The sequence below is a fragment of the Oryzias melastigma genome, linkage group LG11, assembly GCF_002922805.2.
Source record: "Oryzias melastigma strain HK-1 linkage group LG11, ASM292280v2, whole genome shotgun sequence".
In the NCBI taxonomy this organism is placed as follows: domain Eukaryota; kingdom Metazoa; phylum Chordata; class Actinopteri; order Beloniformes; family Adrianichthyidae; genus Oryzias; species Oryzias melastigma.
This window is the reverse complement of record NC_050522.1, coordinates 10,018,184-10,036,390: the sequence shown is the minus strand read 5'-3', so window position 1 is coordinate 10,036,390 and position 18,207 is coordinate 10,018,184. Positions and strand designations below refer to the sequence as shown.

The 18,207-nt window shown below is 37.8% G+C and overlaps 2 protein-coding genes across 4 annotated transcripts in view; one reads left to right on the top strand and one right to left on the bottom strand.

The window, feature by feature from the left end:
* Window positions 1-16,744, top strand: part of ctnnal1 (catenin (cadherin-associated protein), alpha-like 1) — a 70,701-nt gene extending 53,957 nt beyond the window's left edge. For 2 of the 3 annotated variants that reach the window (XM_036214380.1, XM_024299234.2), the window contains exons 7-19: window positions 443-643; window positions 4,672-4,761; window positions 4,850-5,008; window positions 5,106-5,198; window positions 8,142-8,292; window positions 11,034-11,071; window positions 11,160-11,210; window positions 12,544-12,698; window positions 12,896-12,944; window positions 13,325-13,381; window positions 14,140-14,259; window positions 15,099-15,182; window positions 15,349-16,744. In XM_036214380.1, the coding sequence (XP_036070273.1) occupies window positions 443-643; window positions 4,672-4,761; window positions 4,850-5,008; window positions 5,106-5,198; window positions 8,142-8,292; window positions 11,034-11,071; window positions 11,160-11,210; window positions 12,544-12,698; window positions 12,896-12,944; window positions 13,325-13,381; window positions 14,140-14,259; window positions 15,099-15,182; window positions 15,349-15,519 (1,419 nt within the window). In that variant the 3' untranslated portion in view covers window positions 15,520-16,744. The remainder of the gene's footprint in view (window positions 1-442; window positions 644-4,671; window positions 4,762-4,849; window positions 5,009-5,105; window positions 5,199-8,141; window positions 8,293-11,033; window positions 11,072-11,159; window positions 11,211-12,543; window positions 12,699-12,895; window positions 12,945-13,324; window positions 13,382-14,139; window positions 14,260-15,098; window positions 15,183-15,348) is intronic. The other variant, XM_024299241.2, reaches the window with a different exon arrangement.
* abitram (actin binding transcription modulator) overlaps window positions 16,650-18,207 on the bottom strand; it is a 4,200-nt gene continuing 2,642 nt past the window's right edge. Inside the window, exon 6 of the mRNA XM_024299255.2 lies at window positions 16,650-16,917. Coding sequence (XP_024155023.1) covers window positions 16,786-16,917 — 132 coding nt within the window. The 3' untranslated portion in view covers window positions 16,650-16,785. The remainder of the gene's footprint in view (window positions 16,918-18,207) is intronic.

Genomic DNA, 18,207 nt, shown 5'->3' with positions numbered 1-18,207 from the left:
ATAGTTTTCTGTTACACTGATGTCACCATGGGATCTCATGGGTTAAAGACACATCTTGAAGTTTATATTTGTAATATCATTGTTGCTCTCTTATTTTAGTTCATTTCAGTACAATTTTTGTTGTAGTTTTCAAAAAGCTGCTTTAGTCACTTTATTACAGTTCAGGTCAGTTTTATTGTAATAATTCTTCATTAAGACTTCCATGGAGACAACAGTGTTTTCACAGAAGATCTGTTCAAACCAAAGCTTGCTACTTTTGATTAAAAGCTTATCTAATGTTGTTTTACACAGTGCAGAGACTTTAACTTTTTTAACAACTTGGGAATGTACAACAACAGAAGTGCTTTAGCTTTTATGTACTTTCATACCTCAAATTCTTATTCTTATGTATTTATTTCTTCATTCATTATTCATTACCCGTTAATGCTACTCTTTTCCCCAGTACACCGTGGAGTCGCTGCGGGAGGATTTGTTCTGCTTGACGCCGCAGAGCTTGACCGGCCAGCTGGAGGCGCTGGTGGAACGGACGGAGGACTTCACGGACTCGGCCTACACCAGCCACGAGCAGCGGCAGAGCATCCTGAGTCTGTGCCAGCAGACGCGCCAGGACACCCAGCAGCTGGTGCTCGCCTGGGTTGGGGTGGTACGTTTCTTTATCGTAGAAATGAACGAATGAGGAAATTCACATCCATTTTTAGACTCTTTCTTTCTCACTCAATGATAAATCTAACCTTAATTCCAATAGAAACGATTTATTCTTGAATATAAGGACAACTTACAACAAAAGGAGTCTAAATATCACAGTTTAGCTGCTCATCTCTCGTTTGTTCCCAGGTGGAAACGGCGTTAAAACGTCTATTTTCTCAGTTGTTGACATCATTGCCACCCTCGATAGTGACAGCAGACTGTTCAGACTTGTCAGCTTGGAGCTGTTAATTACGAAATATCTCCTGATGTTTTTAGAGGAGCATCGGGAAGGTCTTCAAAGCAAAGCTTCAACACTTTGGAGCTCTTTTTCCCCCTTAAACTGTTATGAAAGTGTTCTATCGTTGTTGTGGATGTGCTCCTATATTGAAAGGAATAGTATTTTGTTTACTCCTTAAACAATATAAATGCAGCAACACAGATAGATTGAAACATGTTTTAACAATTTTAAACATTTAAAAACCAAACATTTTTTAAATACCTTTAAGGGCTAAGCTAAAAAACGTAAACTTCACCTAGAGAATACTACATTGATACATAAAGTTAGCTGAAATCAATTTAAAGTAAGGACGGGCCGATATCACTTTTTCCAGCTGATACAGATAACCGATCTTTTCCCTGGAACTGTGGCCGATATTCGATATTTGCCGATTCCGATGCTTAAATGTCTACAAAACACAAAGTTTAGATTTCTTTGAAATGCACAACTTCTCCTTTACTTTACAACTACATCGTGCTTGTTCTTTTATTAGGAATAATCAAAAATAAAAGAGAGTCTGAACAATAACTGACTATGACTGTAATCATAAGTAAACTGAGCAATTCTCCTGCTGTAACTCTGTTAAAGTAAAAAAAAAAACAAAAAAAACAAAAGCGACATATATTGGTGAAGTTTTTGTTCTACAGATAAACTCAAAGTATGCAAATATTGGCTGATACGATACTGGTACTGATGTATCGCCCATCCCTGTTTTAAAGAAATGTCTTATAAATATTTTTAGAGCAAAAAAGTATTTTCTTTTAGTTTTTGAGTTATTATTTATAAATCTCTAATGACAGTTTCACCTTTGCTTCATTAAAATAACTACTTATAAGAAAACTGTTTTTATAAACCAAATAAATGTGGCTTTAGTGTGGAAATTTGACAGCCAAATCAAATCAAACCAAACTTTATTTATAAAACACTTTTTATTTATATGCAACACAAAGTGCTTTATATAACATAAACTTATTGTTTTATTATTTTAGAAACCATAAGCAAAAACAATGATTTACACACAAAATTAAAACTGACAAAAAGCTCCACTCTCACACACATACAACATAATAAAGCATTAAATGAAATATGAATAAGATGCAAAGTAGAAATCTGTCTTGATGCTGAAATGTGTTATCATGGGACAAATCACCATGGCAACTCCTGAACAAGAAGCAGAAAAAAAGAAGTGGAAATTTTACAAATATTTATAACATTTAATTGAATCTTTAATAAATCAAATCAATCCTGTTATTTGACAGTTATAACCGGACCTATTTGTTTGTTTGGAAATAACAGGAAATTTACATATTTTTTTAAAGCTTTTGTTTATTTGTACATGAATTAACATATTTTTGTTGTACTTTTAGAAGATTAATTAGTAAGAAGTAATAGCCTTTAATTTGTTGTACATTTAAAGCGTGTATGAATGTCCCAAAAAAATACAACTTTATGATCGATCTTACACTCAGCATCATTTCAAATGTAATTTTTGCCCTCCATCCCATCCAACACGGCCTTTAAATAAACACGCTTCAAAAACTCAAGGCTGCCATGTGGATTCTTCTTCTGAGTTTAAACTTTTTGGTTTGAATGTTTTAAGCGTACAGAATTCCTTCAGTGCCTCGTCTGTTCTTTGTAATTGAAGGTCACGCACAGATGAAAGAGACTAGCACATGGAAGGTGTTTAGCACAAAGAACTTTCAAATATTTTGTTACTCTGGCCAATCCGGCCTTTTGTAAAGTGGCACGTTTTTCAAAAAATGCTGCCTTTGTTTACATTGCAGTTGCATTGAAGTTGGTCTGAAATTTAGAAAATTGTTGTGCAATGTTGAAATTATAGAGAGGAGCTGAGCTTGATTATTTTGTTGTGTGCAGAAAGACTTTACATTACCTCTGCAGAGAAAACAGAGAGCAACACATAGATGTACTGTTACATTTAGAATGAGTGCATCTAAAAATAAAAAACAATAAAAACGACTTATAGTTAGAGCGCCTCATATATGGATTAATTCTGGTTGTGTTTATTGATGTGATTGAAGCTATTTTATAAAAATGTAGTGTTTTTTTAGATGAATTTCAAACGAGGCTGAGTGTTATTCTTAATATGCTAATGCAGCTAGCGTGTAGCGAGGATTATTTACATGTTACTAACAAAGCTGGGGGTTAGCGTTATCATTGGAACATTTGTCTGTTTTTTTACGTGTTGCAAACTAGGTTGGGAATCACAGGTATTGTGATTACGCTAACATGGCTAACGTGGCTAATGTGTAGTGGCATTGTACTGTGCATATTTTTAAGTTAAATTAACAAAGTTTGGAATTAGCGTAGTCACAGTAACATTTGTTTCATGGTATCAATCTGGTTTTTATTTTACGAGTTACAGAATTGTTATTATGCTAGCATGTAGAGTTGTCGTACCGTGGGTTTTTTGTGTGTAATTGCCAAAGTTTGTAATTGGCGTAGTCACTCTGTAAGGACCAGGTGAAGCCGTGTGGATCCATGTGCAACTGATTTAATAAAGTAGCAGCATAGAACAGGACAAAGAACATCAGGATAAACGCAGGGATGAGGCGGAGGGCGAGTAAAACTAAAAACATGAAGTAAACCGCTTAGCCTGAACGTACAAAGAAACAATTCAAGACTACAGATGGAACAGAGTGTTAGAGATGAATATAAACAGCCTGAGTAATGATGTGATGCGAATCAGCTGTTAAGGAGGACAGCTGCAGCTAGTACTCATGTGAGAGCTCCCTCTGGTGGTCGGAGGAGGATATGACTGACTGAGTCCTGACAGAGTTACGTTTGTTTTAGCTGCATCGGTCTTGTTTTTATCAAGGTTTGGAGTTACAGGAATGTTAAATACACCATTGCAGCTACATTTAGCACGGTGGCTATGTCCAAATTCCCTCCCTACTCCCAAACTGCTAAAAAGCTAAATAGTCCGGGACTATGAGGTGCTCTGCATTTTAAAGCAGTTCAGAAACCATTCTCACTACTTCTTTTAAACTGCAAAAAATACGTCACTGATTTCACAAAAAAATGAATAAATACCAGCTTTTTTTGAATGAATCCTCTGTGTTCTGGTTATGAAAACTTGAAGTTTAAAAAAAAAATTAAAATACTTTCTTTTTTAGCAAAAATAGTTCAAGTGGAATGCATTGTGGTCTATATTCGCCAATCTAGTGAGCAAATTGACATGTAATATCTCTGGTCAAATAGAGGTGTTGACGTCAGCCATAGAATTTTGGCTCAGGCAAAATTAGGCCAAATTTGTCACCATGGCTTCCTGATACGTGCGCCGCCATTTTGAAACCAGACGACAGTGAGTGGTCCGAGTCAGTCCGAGTCACGTTTTTAGAGAAACTACAGTCGCCAATCATGAGTGAGCTTGTTCACATCCTCCCAATGAAAGCAGCTCAGGAGAATCTGTCAATCAAACGTTCAAGGCGGGGCCAGTGGGCACCACATGGTTTTACTGAGGCATCTGATTGGTCAGTTTATAACTTGAATAACTTGTGATAAAGAAAAAATATCTTTAAAAAAGATTAGGATTAGCAAGAAGATGTGACTATTTTTTTGTTAAATGCGTCTTATAGTTTGATGTGTCTTATACATGACATAAGTTTAAAAACAGACCATTTATTGTACTCTAGGATTTGTGTTTGCATTTAAATCTACTGTTTAAAATGTTGTTTTTTCTCTTGCAGCAGCAGTCTGGTAGCTCCAAAGAGGCCACAGAGAACTTGGAGGTGGCCATCCTGAAGACGTGTCACAGCATGGGAGACCTGAGGCGGGAAGTGAGTGAAAATGCCACCCCTCTGCTCCACAAACGTCTCTGATTTCTACATCCTCTCTTTCCTATTCAACTGTGTGCCCTTCTCTCAGCTGCATAAGGTGGCGGTGGGCCGGGCCTCGGATCTGTTGAAGGTTCACGGAGAGCAGCTGCCTCTGAGGGCTCTCAAAGCTGCAGGTGCCGAAGGAAACCTGGAGGCAGTCGCGGATTATTCGCGCAAGCTCACCGAGCAAAAGGAGCAGCTGGTGGAGGTAAGCAGCTGATGCGCAGAGGAAGAGACATGGGATTTGAATTTAGTTTCCATATTTCGTGCAAAAGTGTTTGTGATTTTCTGTTTGTTTTATCCAGACATGCCGACTGTTATGCCATGTATCGTGTACAGAACCACTGGAGATTACCTGTATTCATGCAGAAGAGACCTTCCATGTGATCGGCCCACAGGTATAACACGTGCATCAGCTTTAAAGCCCTGGTGACTCCACCTTTTATTGCATGTTAGTAACGTTTAATTGGTCAAAACAGAGCAATAAGATGAAGCAAATCTATATCCTGTGCAGAAAGTGGAAAAAAACTCTCCTACGTCTCGCCGTGCCCTCTATTCCTGCCAGAATATTTGAGAACATGTTGTCCACCATCTCAGATCTAATTATATTTGCTCTCAAAAACCATCCGTACCAGTAATTATCCGGCAGAGTAGAATGTTCCCGTCCTGTGGCGCTTGTGTCAGGCCCCACACGACTCTGCAGTAATGACTCGGCTCCTCGGTTCAAAGGTAAGCCAATCAATGACGGTGCCATTCAGGAAACCGCAGGTGATTTCTCTCTCCACATGCTCGGTAATATTTGGGAGGTCTAAAAGTTAATTGGCAATTAGATACAATACTATAGGATGGACGTGTGTGTTCAGAAATACATCATTTCCAAATTTTTCAATAACTTTCTCTTTATTTAATGTGTCCATGGACTGGAATTTATTTTAAATATTATACAAACACCACAATGAAAACAAAAACACTGTTTTTAAAATCAAAATTCCTTAAGTTGAAAAATGAAATGTTCAGTTTTAAAAGCAATACTTTCAAAAATGCAAATGAAAATATCAAATATTTGTTTTTTAAAATACGTTTTTGCATGTGCGACACAACTGTTTTCTGATGCGGTGTCTTGAATCTCCCTTTGTCCCTATTTTCGATTTTGCGATATTAACTCAGAGGTTGTGTCCGAATTACCCCCCAATCTCTAACTACTGAAAAACTACAGTATATAGTGCGCTGGATTTTAAAGGTAATTCGGACACGATTCACACTACTTTTCTTTCGTTTTTCTAAAAAACGGATATCGTCATCGATTTCACGAAGTGAAAATCGAATATAAACTAACATTTCACGACGTTTATTCAAATATTGCATTTAAACATGTTATTTGTTCAAAATTGTTCGACCGCAATGTATTGTGGTCTATCTAGTGAGCATTGATCTACGCTAGTTTTTCGCAAAGACTTCTGGGAAATTTCAAGTGCACTCGAATTTGGAATTAGTAAATTCGGATTGCACTAGAAAATGGCGAACGCGCTATATAGTGCACTATATAATGATTAGGGGGGGATTCTGACACAACCAGAGTTTAGTTAGATGTTTGTGCCACCAAACCAGCCAATCACAGACAAGAGGGTTCATGGCGATTGGTCTAGATCAGGGGTGTCAGACTCAATCGCACGGGGGGCCAAAACCCAAAACACACCTTAGGTCGTGGGCTGAACAGGAGAAACATTTATTAAACACTCTAAAACTACATTTTTAAAACTTTAAAAAAGTAACTTTTTTTTTTAACTGGAACCGCACCTGGAACCAGTACCGATCCGTGTCCAGATTAGGGTTAGGATACCAGTACGGTCAAATTTGCAGCCCAGAGGTTGGTGACCCCGGATTTAATTGGAACAGCCACCACATCACAAAAAAACGACGAGTTGGAGACACCTGAAACGTACATTTTTGACACGAAGGGGTCCTTAACAAAACGTCAATATGTGACGAGTTGGGAATGAGAATGTGATGCAACATGTTACCAGCCCAAGATGACATCGGGCTGTTAATAACAAAAATATAAAATGATCTGGCTTTGTCACATGTGGTCAAGATTCTATCCAATCAAGTGTCTTTGCTTCACACTGACAGTGTAAAGGCTTGGGAACAGTCTTGTCTGTTTGACCAGGACTTCAGTTCTTATTGTAGTGGCACAAATATAACTTCATATTGTCAAAAATAAATAAATAAATAAAGGTATAATAAAATAAAATGAGTATTGGGAAAATGTATTGAATTGTGGAACACGTATTGAATGGTTTGGTTTTATATTGAAGCTCAATGAGGCAATTTTTCTTTGTGATATTGGGCTATATAAATAAAACTGAAGTGAATTGAATTAATATTGTTGCATCCCTAATTGGAACAGCTAGCAGGTCAAAAAAGGACAAGTTGGGCCAAAAAGTCAAGTTTTGACGCGGAGGGTTTCTTAACCACACGTCAATCTGTGACGACTTGGGTAATGAGTTTGAGTTGGACAGAGTGGTTCAGGGAACATTAGACATCATTTTCACACATGGATTGGGCACCACAGAGCCCAGACCTTAACCCAGGGGTGTCCAAATCCTCGAGGGCCGGCCTCCTGCTGGTTTTCCTGAAATTCTGCCTTATCTGCTGTTGATTACCTGGATCAGGTGTGTTTGGCCAATAAAAAGCTTCAATGGTAGGTTGGTTGGAAAACATGTAGGACACCAGCCCTCGAGGCCTGGATTTGGACACCCTTTCTTAACCCCATTAGGGAATCATTAGGATTTAGCAGTCCAACTACCATCATCAATGCCAGATTTATGTGAAAAATTAATGGATGGAACTAAATCTTATTACTTTGCAATAGCTTATTAAAACAATGCAACAGCAAATCAAATCAAAACTGAAGGCGGTCCAACAAAATATCAGAGTATGTGACCGTAATATATCTATAGATTGTAGAACTGGCACATGAGCTTAATCCAGTGTGGTTCCCATGGGCAAGACCCTTCATGCTACTCTGTACTTATGTATAGCCACAAAGGGGCCCTAGTCTGGGTGTCCCTGTGCCTGTCCCTAGCCCACATAGAATACAGGGTAGTGTCATGAAGGGCATCCGGTGTAAAAATCTCAGATTCACAAATGTGTGAACCTGTGGTTTGCTGAAGGGATGGGCTGAAAAGGTGAACACCACCAGTGAATATTTGTACTGTAGATTGAGTGTGCACAAATGTGCAGGTTAGTTTTGAATGAATACATGTCCCAGACGTTTGTCTTTTTTTTCTGTCCTATAAATTAATATTTTATTTTGAGATTTGTTTCTTGTTGTTGTCTAGATCATCTCCGCTGCGCAGACTCTGGCCCTCCATCCTTCCAGTAAAATCGCCAAAGAGAACCTGGACGTCTTCTGTGAGGCGTGGGAGTCTCAGCTCTGTGACATGGCTCTGCTGCTGAAAGAGATCAATGATGTTTTTGAAGGACGACGAGGTCTGTTGTGGAGTACAGACATTACTGATAAATCCTGAATATACCTCCTAGAAGTAGATGAGTCACCAATTATTAGTCAGTACGACTCTTTTAGACGGTTTTAGACCTTAACAGTCATAACCACTTTAGAGTTATTTCATTTCATGCTGGTAAATACCATTTTGTGAACAACAGGTGACCATCAGCTAGCACCTAAAACAGATCCATGTCTGTCTACATCAGAACCGGTGGCCCCTATAGACCAAACGGTTTCTCACATTGATTGAGTCTAAGCTTGAAAGAATCAAACTCTAGTACAAAGCCTCAATTAATGATTTTGTTTGTGTTTCTGAAACACTGAAAGTTGAGGATGAGGCCAGCCATGCAGAGTGAACATATCCTTTGAGAATTAATCATCACTGACTGCAGAATTTCTTTTTTTTTTTTTTCCAATCAGACGTCAGTGACATTGAACACCCCAGCATTCATTCCTCCTCTGCACAGCCTCCATTCATTATCTAATTGAAGTCATGGACTGTTTTACTTTCAGATTCAGATGAACATGAAAAGAAAGATGCATGTATATCATGACGCTTTTAATTCTATAGACGGATGTAATCTCTGGTCACTTTAAATGAAACCTCCTCCATTCAGGTTTACGTCATTTCTTCTTTTATGTGAATTTGCTTATCCCAAAAAATTAAAATAAAAAAGTCAAAAGTATTTTTATCTTTGTTTTTTCTTGTTATACTATGGAAGCTGAAAGCGGCCTGATCTCTTATTTTTTTTCTCAACGTTTTCTTGTGATAACGAGATCCACTATCTCATTATCTTGATAATGAGATAATGAAGAATATACTGTAGTATCCCTCTCTTTCTTTCCCACGCTGAGATGCAGAGACTTTACCTGTTTTTAAGTCTCTTTATTTTGTGGTTAAAAGAACAGAATAAAACATTCCACAAAAATTGTTTTTTAGTCATTTTTTTCATTTATTAGTGGATTTACTCTCCTCAAACACTCTCCTCTCTCTTTAATTCCCTAAAACCCCAGAACGTTATTGCGAGAAAACAAAATTTGTTTTCTCGTGATAAGGAGATAGTGGAACTTAAGGGACATAGAAGTAAGAACATTTAAAAAAAATCGAAGTAAAAAACAATCAGGTTACTAATTGGTGCACTAGAGAGTACCTGAAAAAAATGTAAGTTAAAAAAAATGTTTTTCTAAAAAATTAAGAAAAAGAAAAAAAATCTGGTTACCAAGTGGTTCACAGCAGTTAATATCTGGTGAGGACCAGTTACTAACAAGAATATTTTTGACCAAAATTTCTAGAAAAAAAATGTTTTGTACTTAATTTTTAAGGAAAAAAGGTGTTTTCCCACAGTAGCCAAAAATGGCCTTCCTTTCTTTATTTTGACAGTTTTCTTGTGATAATGAGATCCACTATCTCATTATCAGGAGAAAATCCAGTTTGTTTTCTCCTGAAATGAGATAAAGAAAGAATATACTGTAACATCCATCTCTTTCTTTGTCGCAAAGAAACACAGAGACTTTCTCTGTTTTTAAGTCTATTTATTTTGTGGTTAACAATAAAAACAGCACAAGAAGAAACAAAATTAGTTTTTTTGTCTATTTTTTATTTATTAGTGTATTTTCGCTCCTCAAACACTCTCTTCTCTCTTTATTTCCTTAAAAACTCAGAACGTTATCACAAAAAAACATTTGTTTTCTCGTGATAATGAGATAGTGGATCTCATCATCGCAAGAAATGAGATAATGAGATCCACTATCTCATTAAACAACACTAATCTCAAGAAAACAAAATGTTTTCTTGTGATAATGAGATAATGGATCTCATTATTACAAACAAACAAAATTTGTTTCCTTGTGATAATGAGATACACCATCTTATTATCACAAGATAGCGATTACAAAAAAAGTAGGGCAGGCCGTTCTTGGCCTTAGTATTATCCCCCAGCTACTTAGTTTATTTTACTCAGATGAGGAAAACAAAGAGGTATGTGGATCTAGTCGTCTACGAGCAGATGCATCAGAATGGAGCGGAGCAGTTGTGACCCACCCATTGGAGTTTCGACACCACAAATACGCTCTTTTTCAAACACAATTTTTTGGCTGCTCCTGATTCACAACAATTTGATTAAAGAAATACTCAGAAATGCAATTTTAAGCTTAATTATCTTTATATATGTCCCCCATAGTGAGAAAATGCCACAAGATGTTAAAAACCTCACAATTATTTTTTTATGAAAGCTGGTCCTTAAAACAGGCTTGTGTAATCATCAGCTTAGTGGTTATTTTGTCAACTCCTTTAAGAAATATTGGATCTTAGTTACATTTAACCGTAAGAAAGTAGGTTTTGTGTAAACCCCATTTTGCCTTAAAACTGTGAGGATGATGAATGTGACTACACAGAGACAGGAAGTGACAATCTATAGAATTAAAGTTGCCTTGATTGTTTGTCATTTACAAAACTATGGCAAATTTGAACTAAATTGGCTGCCATTACCCCATGCTGGTTTTTAATTATTACAAAATTGGAACGATTAATCAGCTGAGCGGTTAATGAGTCCGTTTCTAATTATAACCTTATAAAAGTCTAATTTGTGGCAGAGCTGTTATATTGGATTGCATTTTAAGGTCTACTGACCTTAAAAAATACTTCCATTCACATTACTTAAAACATACCATATGTTTTCCATTTGTTATGCAGTGTTAAGGTAATAACAAAAGTGTTCTCTTGTAGGTGATAAGAAGCCATACTTATCACTTCCAAGACCTGGGGTATGTACAGTATCCCACCATCCAGCGCTGTATATTTCCCAAACACAATGACTGTATCCTCCTTCAATTAACACTTTTTTCTTCACAGAAGCATTCGGCTGGGCTGAAAACTGCTAAAGCTGTCAAGTTGGATGCAGAGGTATAGTGTGTGCGCTACAAGCTACTCGGATAATTATTCATACTGCATCTTGCACTTGTGTTCTGTCAGCAGTAAATTCATTTTCAGGAGACTTTATATCTTTTTTTTTAGCAGAATTGATGAGGTTTGTGGCACTTTTGCATAGCTGCAGTTTTTTATATGCTGCCACACATAGCACTTTAAAAAAGAATGATGTTAAAATAAATTATGCACTCCTCATCAACATCAACACTGCAAAACCAGACCCTCTACAAACTAAAAATTCTTGAAATTTGACACATTTTTTTTAAATTGGCAAGATAATAAGACAATGGGGTAAGAAAAACATGTTTCACCAATAATATATACATATATATTTTTTAATTCTAGTTGCTCACCTTTTAGCTTATCCGTACAGGGATTGCCTTTCTGACACAACCCAGTATTTTATCTTGGCTGAGGACCAGCAGACGGAGATCCAGACTTGAGCTTCCTTGTGGCTACATAGTTAGACTACGGTCACATATCCAAAAATACAGTCTTGCGGTGACCCTGATAGCAAGTTTTTCAGCTGATTTGGCTGGCGTTTGTGCGGAATTATTTGTAATCAGGAGCTGGCAGTCACATTTTTACACGCCGTGTGACAGCTGCAGAAGTTTAAAACTTTTACGGCGACCGGATGGCTGGGCACATTTGGAGGTTGTGTGGTGCCACCTGACTGCCACTTGACTGCTGCCTGACTGCCACTTGACTGCCACCTGACTGCCACTTGACTGCTGCCTGACTGCCACTTGACTGCCACCTGACTGCCACTTGACTGCCACCTGACTGCCACTTGACTGCCACTTGACTGCCGCCTGACTGCCACTTGACTGCCGCCTGACTGCCACTTGACTGCTGCCTGACTTCCACTTGACTGCTGCCTGACTGCCACTTGACTGACGCCTGACTGCCACTTGACTGCCACCTGACTGCCACTTTACTGCTGCCTGACTGCCCCTTGACTGCCGCCTGACTGCCACTTGACTGCTGGCTGATTGCCACTTGACTGCTGCCAGACTGCCCCCTGACAGCTGCCTGACTGCCACCGTCTGCATTCATGACCATGCCAACAATTTTCAAAAAAATCAGGTGGTGACATGAAATCTTGAAGATTCTGCTGGTGCCTCTCCATTAGTATTTATGAACGTAGAATTAGGCAGTAGGATAGAGTTTTGCCTGAGACTTGTTTTATCAAACTTAGGCATTGAAAAACTTTCTTGATTAAAATATTTTTCTTGGGTCGTTTTACTACCTCAAGTCTCCGTTTTTGCAGTAAGGTATGTTTCAGAATGATGTTTCTCTGTGGGTGCAGGAGCAGACAAGTATGGCCAAGCTGGGTCTCGAACTCCGTTTGCTGTCGTCGGACGTAGATGCCGAGTTAGAAAAATGGGAGGAACAGGAGCACGACATCATCCGACAGAGCCAGAGCCTGGCCAGCATGGCCTACAGCATGTACCTGTTCACCAGGTAGTACAGCTGCACATCACACCTGTCAGATTTGACATGCTTGCTAAGCTCTTCCAGTCATTTCAGAACCTCAGGCCTATTTTACATTCCTACAATTATCTTCCAAAAGTTTGAGATTTGGAATGTTTCCAGCTTTTTAAAAAATGTTTTATGCGAATTTGTATTTCTCTTCATCATTTTTCTTATCGATTCCTTAGAGGAGAAGGCCTCTTGAAGACTACGCTGGATCTTTTTCATCAAGCAGAGGTATCAGCATCCGCCTCTGTTTTATTGATGTTTATGATTAATGTAGCTTGTACTTTTTTTTTACTAAACCAAACATGTTCTGAGGTCGGCTGATCAATACATCAGTAAATCCCAACATCCATTTTGGAGCGACACATCTGCAGATCTGACAGATAATTATCAGTGTTGTGGAATTGTAGCGGATCTAAGAAAATAGACCTGTGGTCATTTTCAGTAACTATTTCTAGAGTCAGTGCCCAAAGTGTCAGGGCAGATTTATTTGGTTTGGACAAAGTGATAAGAAGACAAAGGAAAATGTAAAAATGAGAAACAAAGATAACTCTTTCTGTTAACAGTATACAAGTTTTATAACGCTAATCTTTCTGGGATTTCTTCCTAAGGTTCTGTCTGAGGAGGGACTCCAGCTCTGCTTGTCTCTGCGAACACTTTCTATGCAGGTAAATATAAATGCAGAGGATTTTAAAGACAACTTTAGGCTAAAAAAAAAAAATCGATTTTAACCATAATTTTCTTTATATTTGTCCTTCATCATGAGACAAATCCCTCGAGAACACGCTAAAAAAACACAATTTTCATCAAAGTGGATCTTAAAGTCCAAAAGTCACGTTTTAACGTCTTGTCTGACATCATCTTGTTTTCAAGATCTGGAAAGTAAAATAATTTCGATTTTATTAGATAGAAGGTTACATTAAAAAAAACATGCGTGTGGAGTCACTTTTTCACAATCTGTATCACAATCTTTGCCATGCCATGTTATTGTTTTGCTCTATAAATCACGGAGCAAGAGCAGGAAATGAAAGCTGTCACGCCGTTTTTTTTTCCTCTTAAGAGCTAAGATTCATCAAACAGTACCTGTACCTTCATCCCGACTTCTACCAGACACATCAGGTCCTCGAAGTTTAATTAAACAAATTAAACACGTGTCATTTCTGTCAGCCGTCCTTATCCAGCTGAATCCAGACGATCAGAAACTTACCTTGTACATTATTTCCGTCAAACACACTAGTTCTAATGAAGTCTGCTTTTTTGTGGTTTTTTTTTATATTTGTTGTGATTTTTACTCTAATTCAGTTCTGTAAATCCAATCTATCAGTAGCCGTCATAACCCCGCCCCCTCCTGGAGAACATGTCTACTCTTTTCAGAGAATCTGTCCTTTCTTTCCTCTCTTCCTGCCTGTCATTCTGGCTGTTCCAGCTGATAGACGAGGAGAAAGCCGCCGTGTTGACAGAAACGGAGAAGCTGATGGCCCTGTGCCAGCAGCTGCAGATGGGGGCCAAGACCCCCGTTCAGGGCAAGACTGCCACCTTCCAGAAGGTACCGGAACTGCATCTGTGGCTTTATTCATCTTTGTGTGCTCCTTCGAAATTCAAAAGGTCTCATTTAAAATGGAGAAAGCTTAGGATGTTTCTTCTGTGGATTCAGAAAGCTCAAATGTATTTGAAATTAATACTTTTTGGTTCTCTTTGTGTTGTCCTGTTTGTAATTTAATTGTATTATTATATTATTGTTATGCTTTAAATGAATCAATAAAATCAACAAAAAAAATTCACTGCATGTTACAAAATATAACTCACCAGGTCTTGTGTAAAAATAATAATTTATGGATATCAAATTGATTTTTTACTCAGAAAATGTAGAATCAGTTTATCAAATCAAAATATGGCTAAAAATCGTCTACCAGAGCTCAGTTATGAATATCAGGTTATCATACAGACCATAGAGTTTGAACAAAACAGTAAATTAATCCATATTAAAAGCAAATACAGGAATCGATACATAAACAACTAACTTTGTGACAATACTATAAAGTCCATTTATTTATCTAAATGGATACAATCTAGATATTTATTTATTTTTTGAAAGTATAAATACAAATTTATTCTAACAGAGAAACTTTTATTTTTCTGGCACTTTTTTTGTTTAAAGAAACACATTTAATCATTCAATTTAGGCACTTTTGTAACATTTAAAGTTTATTTTCCAGCAAAATCTATTAAAAGAGGGGATTTGACTCTATCCACATAAAAAAACCCTCGTAACATCTCAATTATTGAGGTAAAATGTCTGGAAATGAAACTTTTAGTTTTAGGCACTATTGCTTGTGTGTTCTAAAATATACTCACATATATATTTTCCTTTGTTTTTGTCTGCAGGTGGACTCAACCATTCAAACAAGCAGAAGTCTGATGGCGGTGGTCCTCCCCCTCCTTCCTCTGTGTAACAAGCTCCTCCGAAAGGTGTCGTCTGCAGAACTGAACTCAAAACTCAATAAGAAAAATCCCCAAACACAAAGAGGCTGTTGAGAATAACGGAAAAGCATTCATTTAATTAAGTTTTCATTTATGAAAAAGAACATCTCTGCTGAAACCTCTTTGTTCCTAATCAGCGTTTCCTCCGTTGCAGCATAAATCAGAGAGAACAAGCCTCAGCTCCCCTCAGGACTGGAGGGAGACGCAGGACACGTCCGCTCCCGTTAAGGAGGACACGGCTCTGAACGGAAACAGCAGCAACGGCTTTGGAGTCAAGTCTTTGGAGGAGCACATGGCCAGCCTCAACCTGCTGGAGAGCAAATAATTCAGACGATTTTCATGTTTTTGCTGAGCAAATCTTCAATCTAATCACTGAGCTAAAAAAAAAATGATCAGAAGTCAGGAAGAGAAGCTCCCGTCAGCCATACACCCGTCTTCACCGTGTGCCTCAGTGTAACAGACCTGTGTGCTTTGTGCCGTATTATTCATGTTTTGGACAAAAAAAATAACACACAACTCCACGTCCTCCATGATGCAGTCATCACTAAAAAACTTTGTGCAATCATAGCTTGTCTCCTTGTGGTGGTCATACGAGTATTTTACACAACATTCCTCACGTTCATCCAGCGAGAAAAAAAGCTGTTCGATGCCAAATATCTGACTGCAAACCGATCTGTCCCCCAGTGGAGACAGTTTTTACCTTATTTAGGAACAGAACGGATCAGTAAAGCTTTTCATGAGATATTATATCAGATATTCTTAAATATTACTGAGAGGATTTGGAATTTTGGGAAGCACTGACTGTACATGAGAACTGGACTGAGTGACCCCACCTTATGTTACCAACAGGAAGTACCTGCTGGCTCCAAGAAGCCAAATATTTTACTAATTTTAATTGCCTCAATTACAGTTGTTGATCTTGCGGCAAAATTGTATAACATTTGGAAGGTTCTCCAGAGCCTGCTGTCAGTGGTAGGGGTGTGGCCTGTCAACAAGCTCACTCCTGATTGGTCCTCAGTGGGTGCCGAAGAAATATTGACTCAGACCAATTACCGACGATTTCTGGCTCCAATGTGACGGTGCATGAAAAAAGAAGGGAGGGTGACATCACACATAATCAGTCCAGTTGTCATTTACAGTCAATGATCTAAGCTCAACAGCATTTATGAATTAATATGATATATTTCTAAGTATAAGTATATATGGTACTTGACAGCATAATGACTTTGGGGTTTGTAGACGCTCTGATAATGATTGAACTGTGTGTGAGCAGCTAAGAATTGTGGCAGCAGAGATCATAGATCTAGTTTTGGATCACCTCTTCTTTTGACGACTGAAAGGTGAAGAAAAGAGACAAAATAAACAGTATTTTTTTTAATAAAAAATAAGTCTGGTCGTTTTCTTTACATTAAAAAAACGGTTTACAACAGACCATTTCAAACATAATTCTTTGCCAAAAAAAACACAAGAAGACTTTACATAATGTTGAGACTGAAACAAAATCTACAAGTATTGATAAATACACAGTTTTCAATATATCAGTCTTGAGGGGGAAAAAAAGGCTGTTTCTGCTTGAAGATCAGATTCTTCATCAGGAAGATTGTGGTTGATCACGTTTGGAGACAACAATCTCAAACTCTTTCCTGCTCAACAGATTTTCTGTCACACTCTTGCTTTCTTCAAACTTGGGGAGGATGACGGCGATGTATCCTTCAGTCGATGGCTGCATGAGAAAGAAAAAAAAAAAGTGTCAAACAGGAATTGAAGTCTGAAAGCGTTTAGATGTAGTTCAGAAATGAAAGATCACTCAAGTATGAATCTACACTCACGGGTCACTTTAGACACACCTATCCAAATGATCGCCAACGCAGATTTCTAATCAGCCAACCAGATGACAGCACAGTGGCTCTGAACCCTCCATTGGGGCTCACTGATTTTAAAAAAAAAAGTTTCTAATTTTAAATAGTAACTCAAGTAAAATTTTATTTGATTTTGGTTTGCTATAGTTGTGCATTTCTGGCAGAGGTGCACAACAAACTGAAAAATAAACTGATTTTTGCTCATATTATCCAATATTTACTGCATTGAGATTATCCTGTGTGACACAGGAAGTCTTGTTTTGAAAGGAAGTTATAAGCACCTTTGTCAAAAATTATAAGCCATTTAACATTTTTAGAAGGGCAATTTTTATTTATATTTTTATGCTAAAAACAAAAGTTCATTTATGTGTATCAAAATAGGAATGTTAGCATAAATACAAATATGTGGTTGTGTCCGAATTCCCCTCCAACTACTAAAAAACTATATAGTCCTCTGGATTTAAAGGTAATTCAGACACTATGCTCACTACTTTTTGTTTTATTTTTATTAACGCCACATATGACGTCACTGGTTTTGCGAAGTGAAAATCAAATGGCCACCAAATGGTTCTGGAGCGCGGCTGTGTCTGCAGCTCACCGCTCCCCCAGGGGATGGGTCAAATGCGGAGAACAAATTTAACACACTTGGGTACCTGACAAATAGTGGGACTTTAACTTTAACTAAATACGAACATTTTACTGTTTATTTACAACTCCACTGTGTTCTGATGGTGAAAATGTGGATTGTTGAAAAAAAAAAAGAAAAAACAAGATTTAAACGCGTTTTTTGGTTTACAATTGTTCAACCGTAGTTTTTCGCAAAGACTTCTGGAAAACTTCTAGTACATTCGATTTTGTAATTAGTAGATTCAGACAGCACTATATAGTGACTAGGGGGAGAATTCGTACACAACCAGAGTTATTTCTCTAAAGGGTGAGGTAGGACTTTGTGGCTCCTGATGGGTTGTAGTCAGCTAAAAAAATAAAAAAAAAATGCTCTGCTGCAGTTCAAACAGAGCTTCAGAATGAGAAAGAAAGATTATTGAAATGACTGAACGTGGCATGGTTGTTTCTGCTAGATGGGCTGGTGGTGTAAAGGTGTAGGGGACAGGCACGTGCACACATAGGTGCACCTGCCTTTATTGCTTCATATT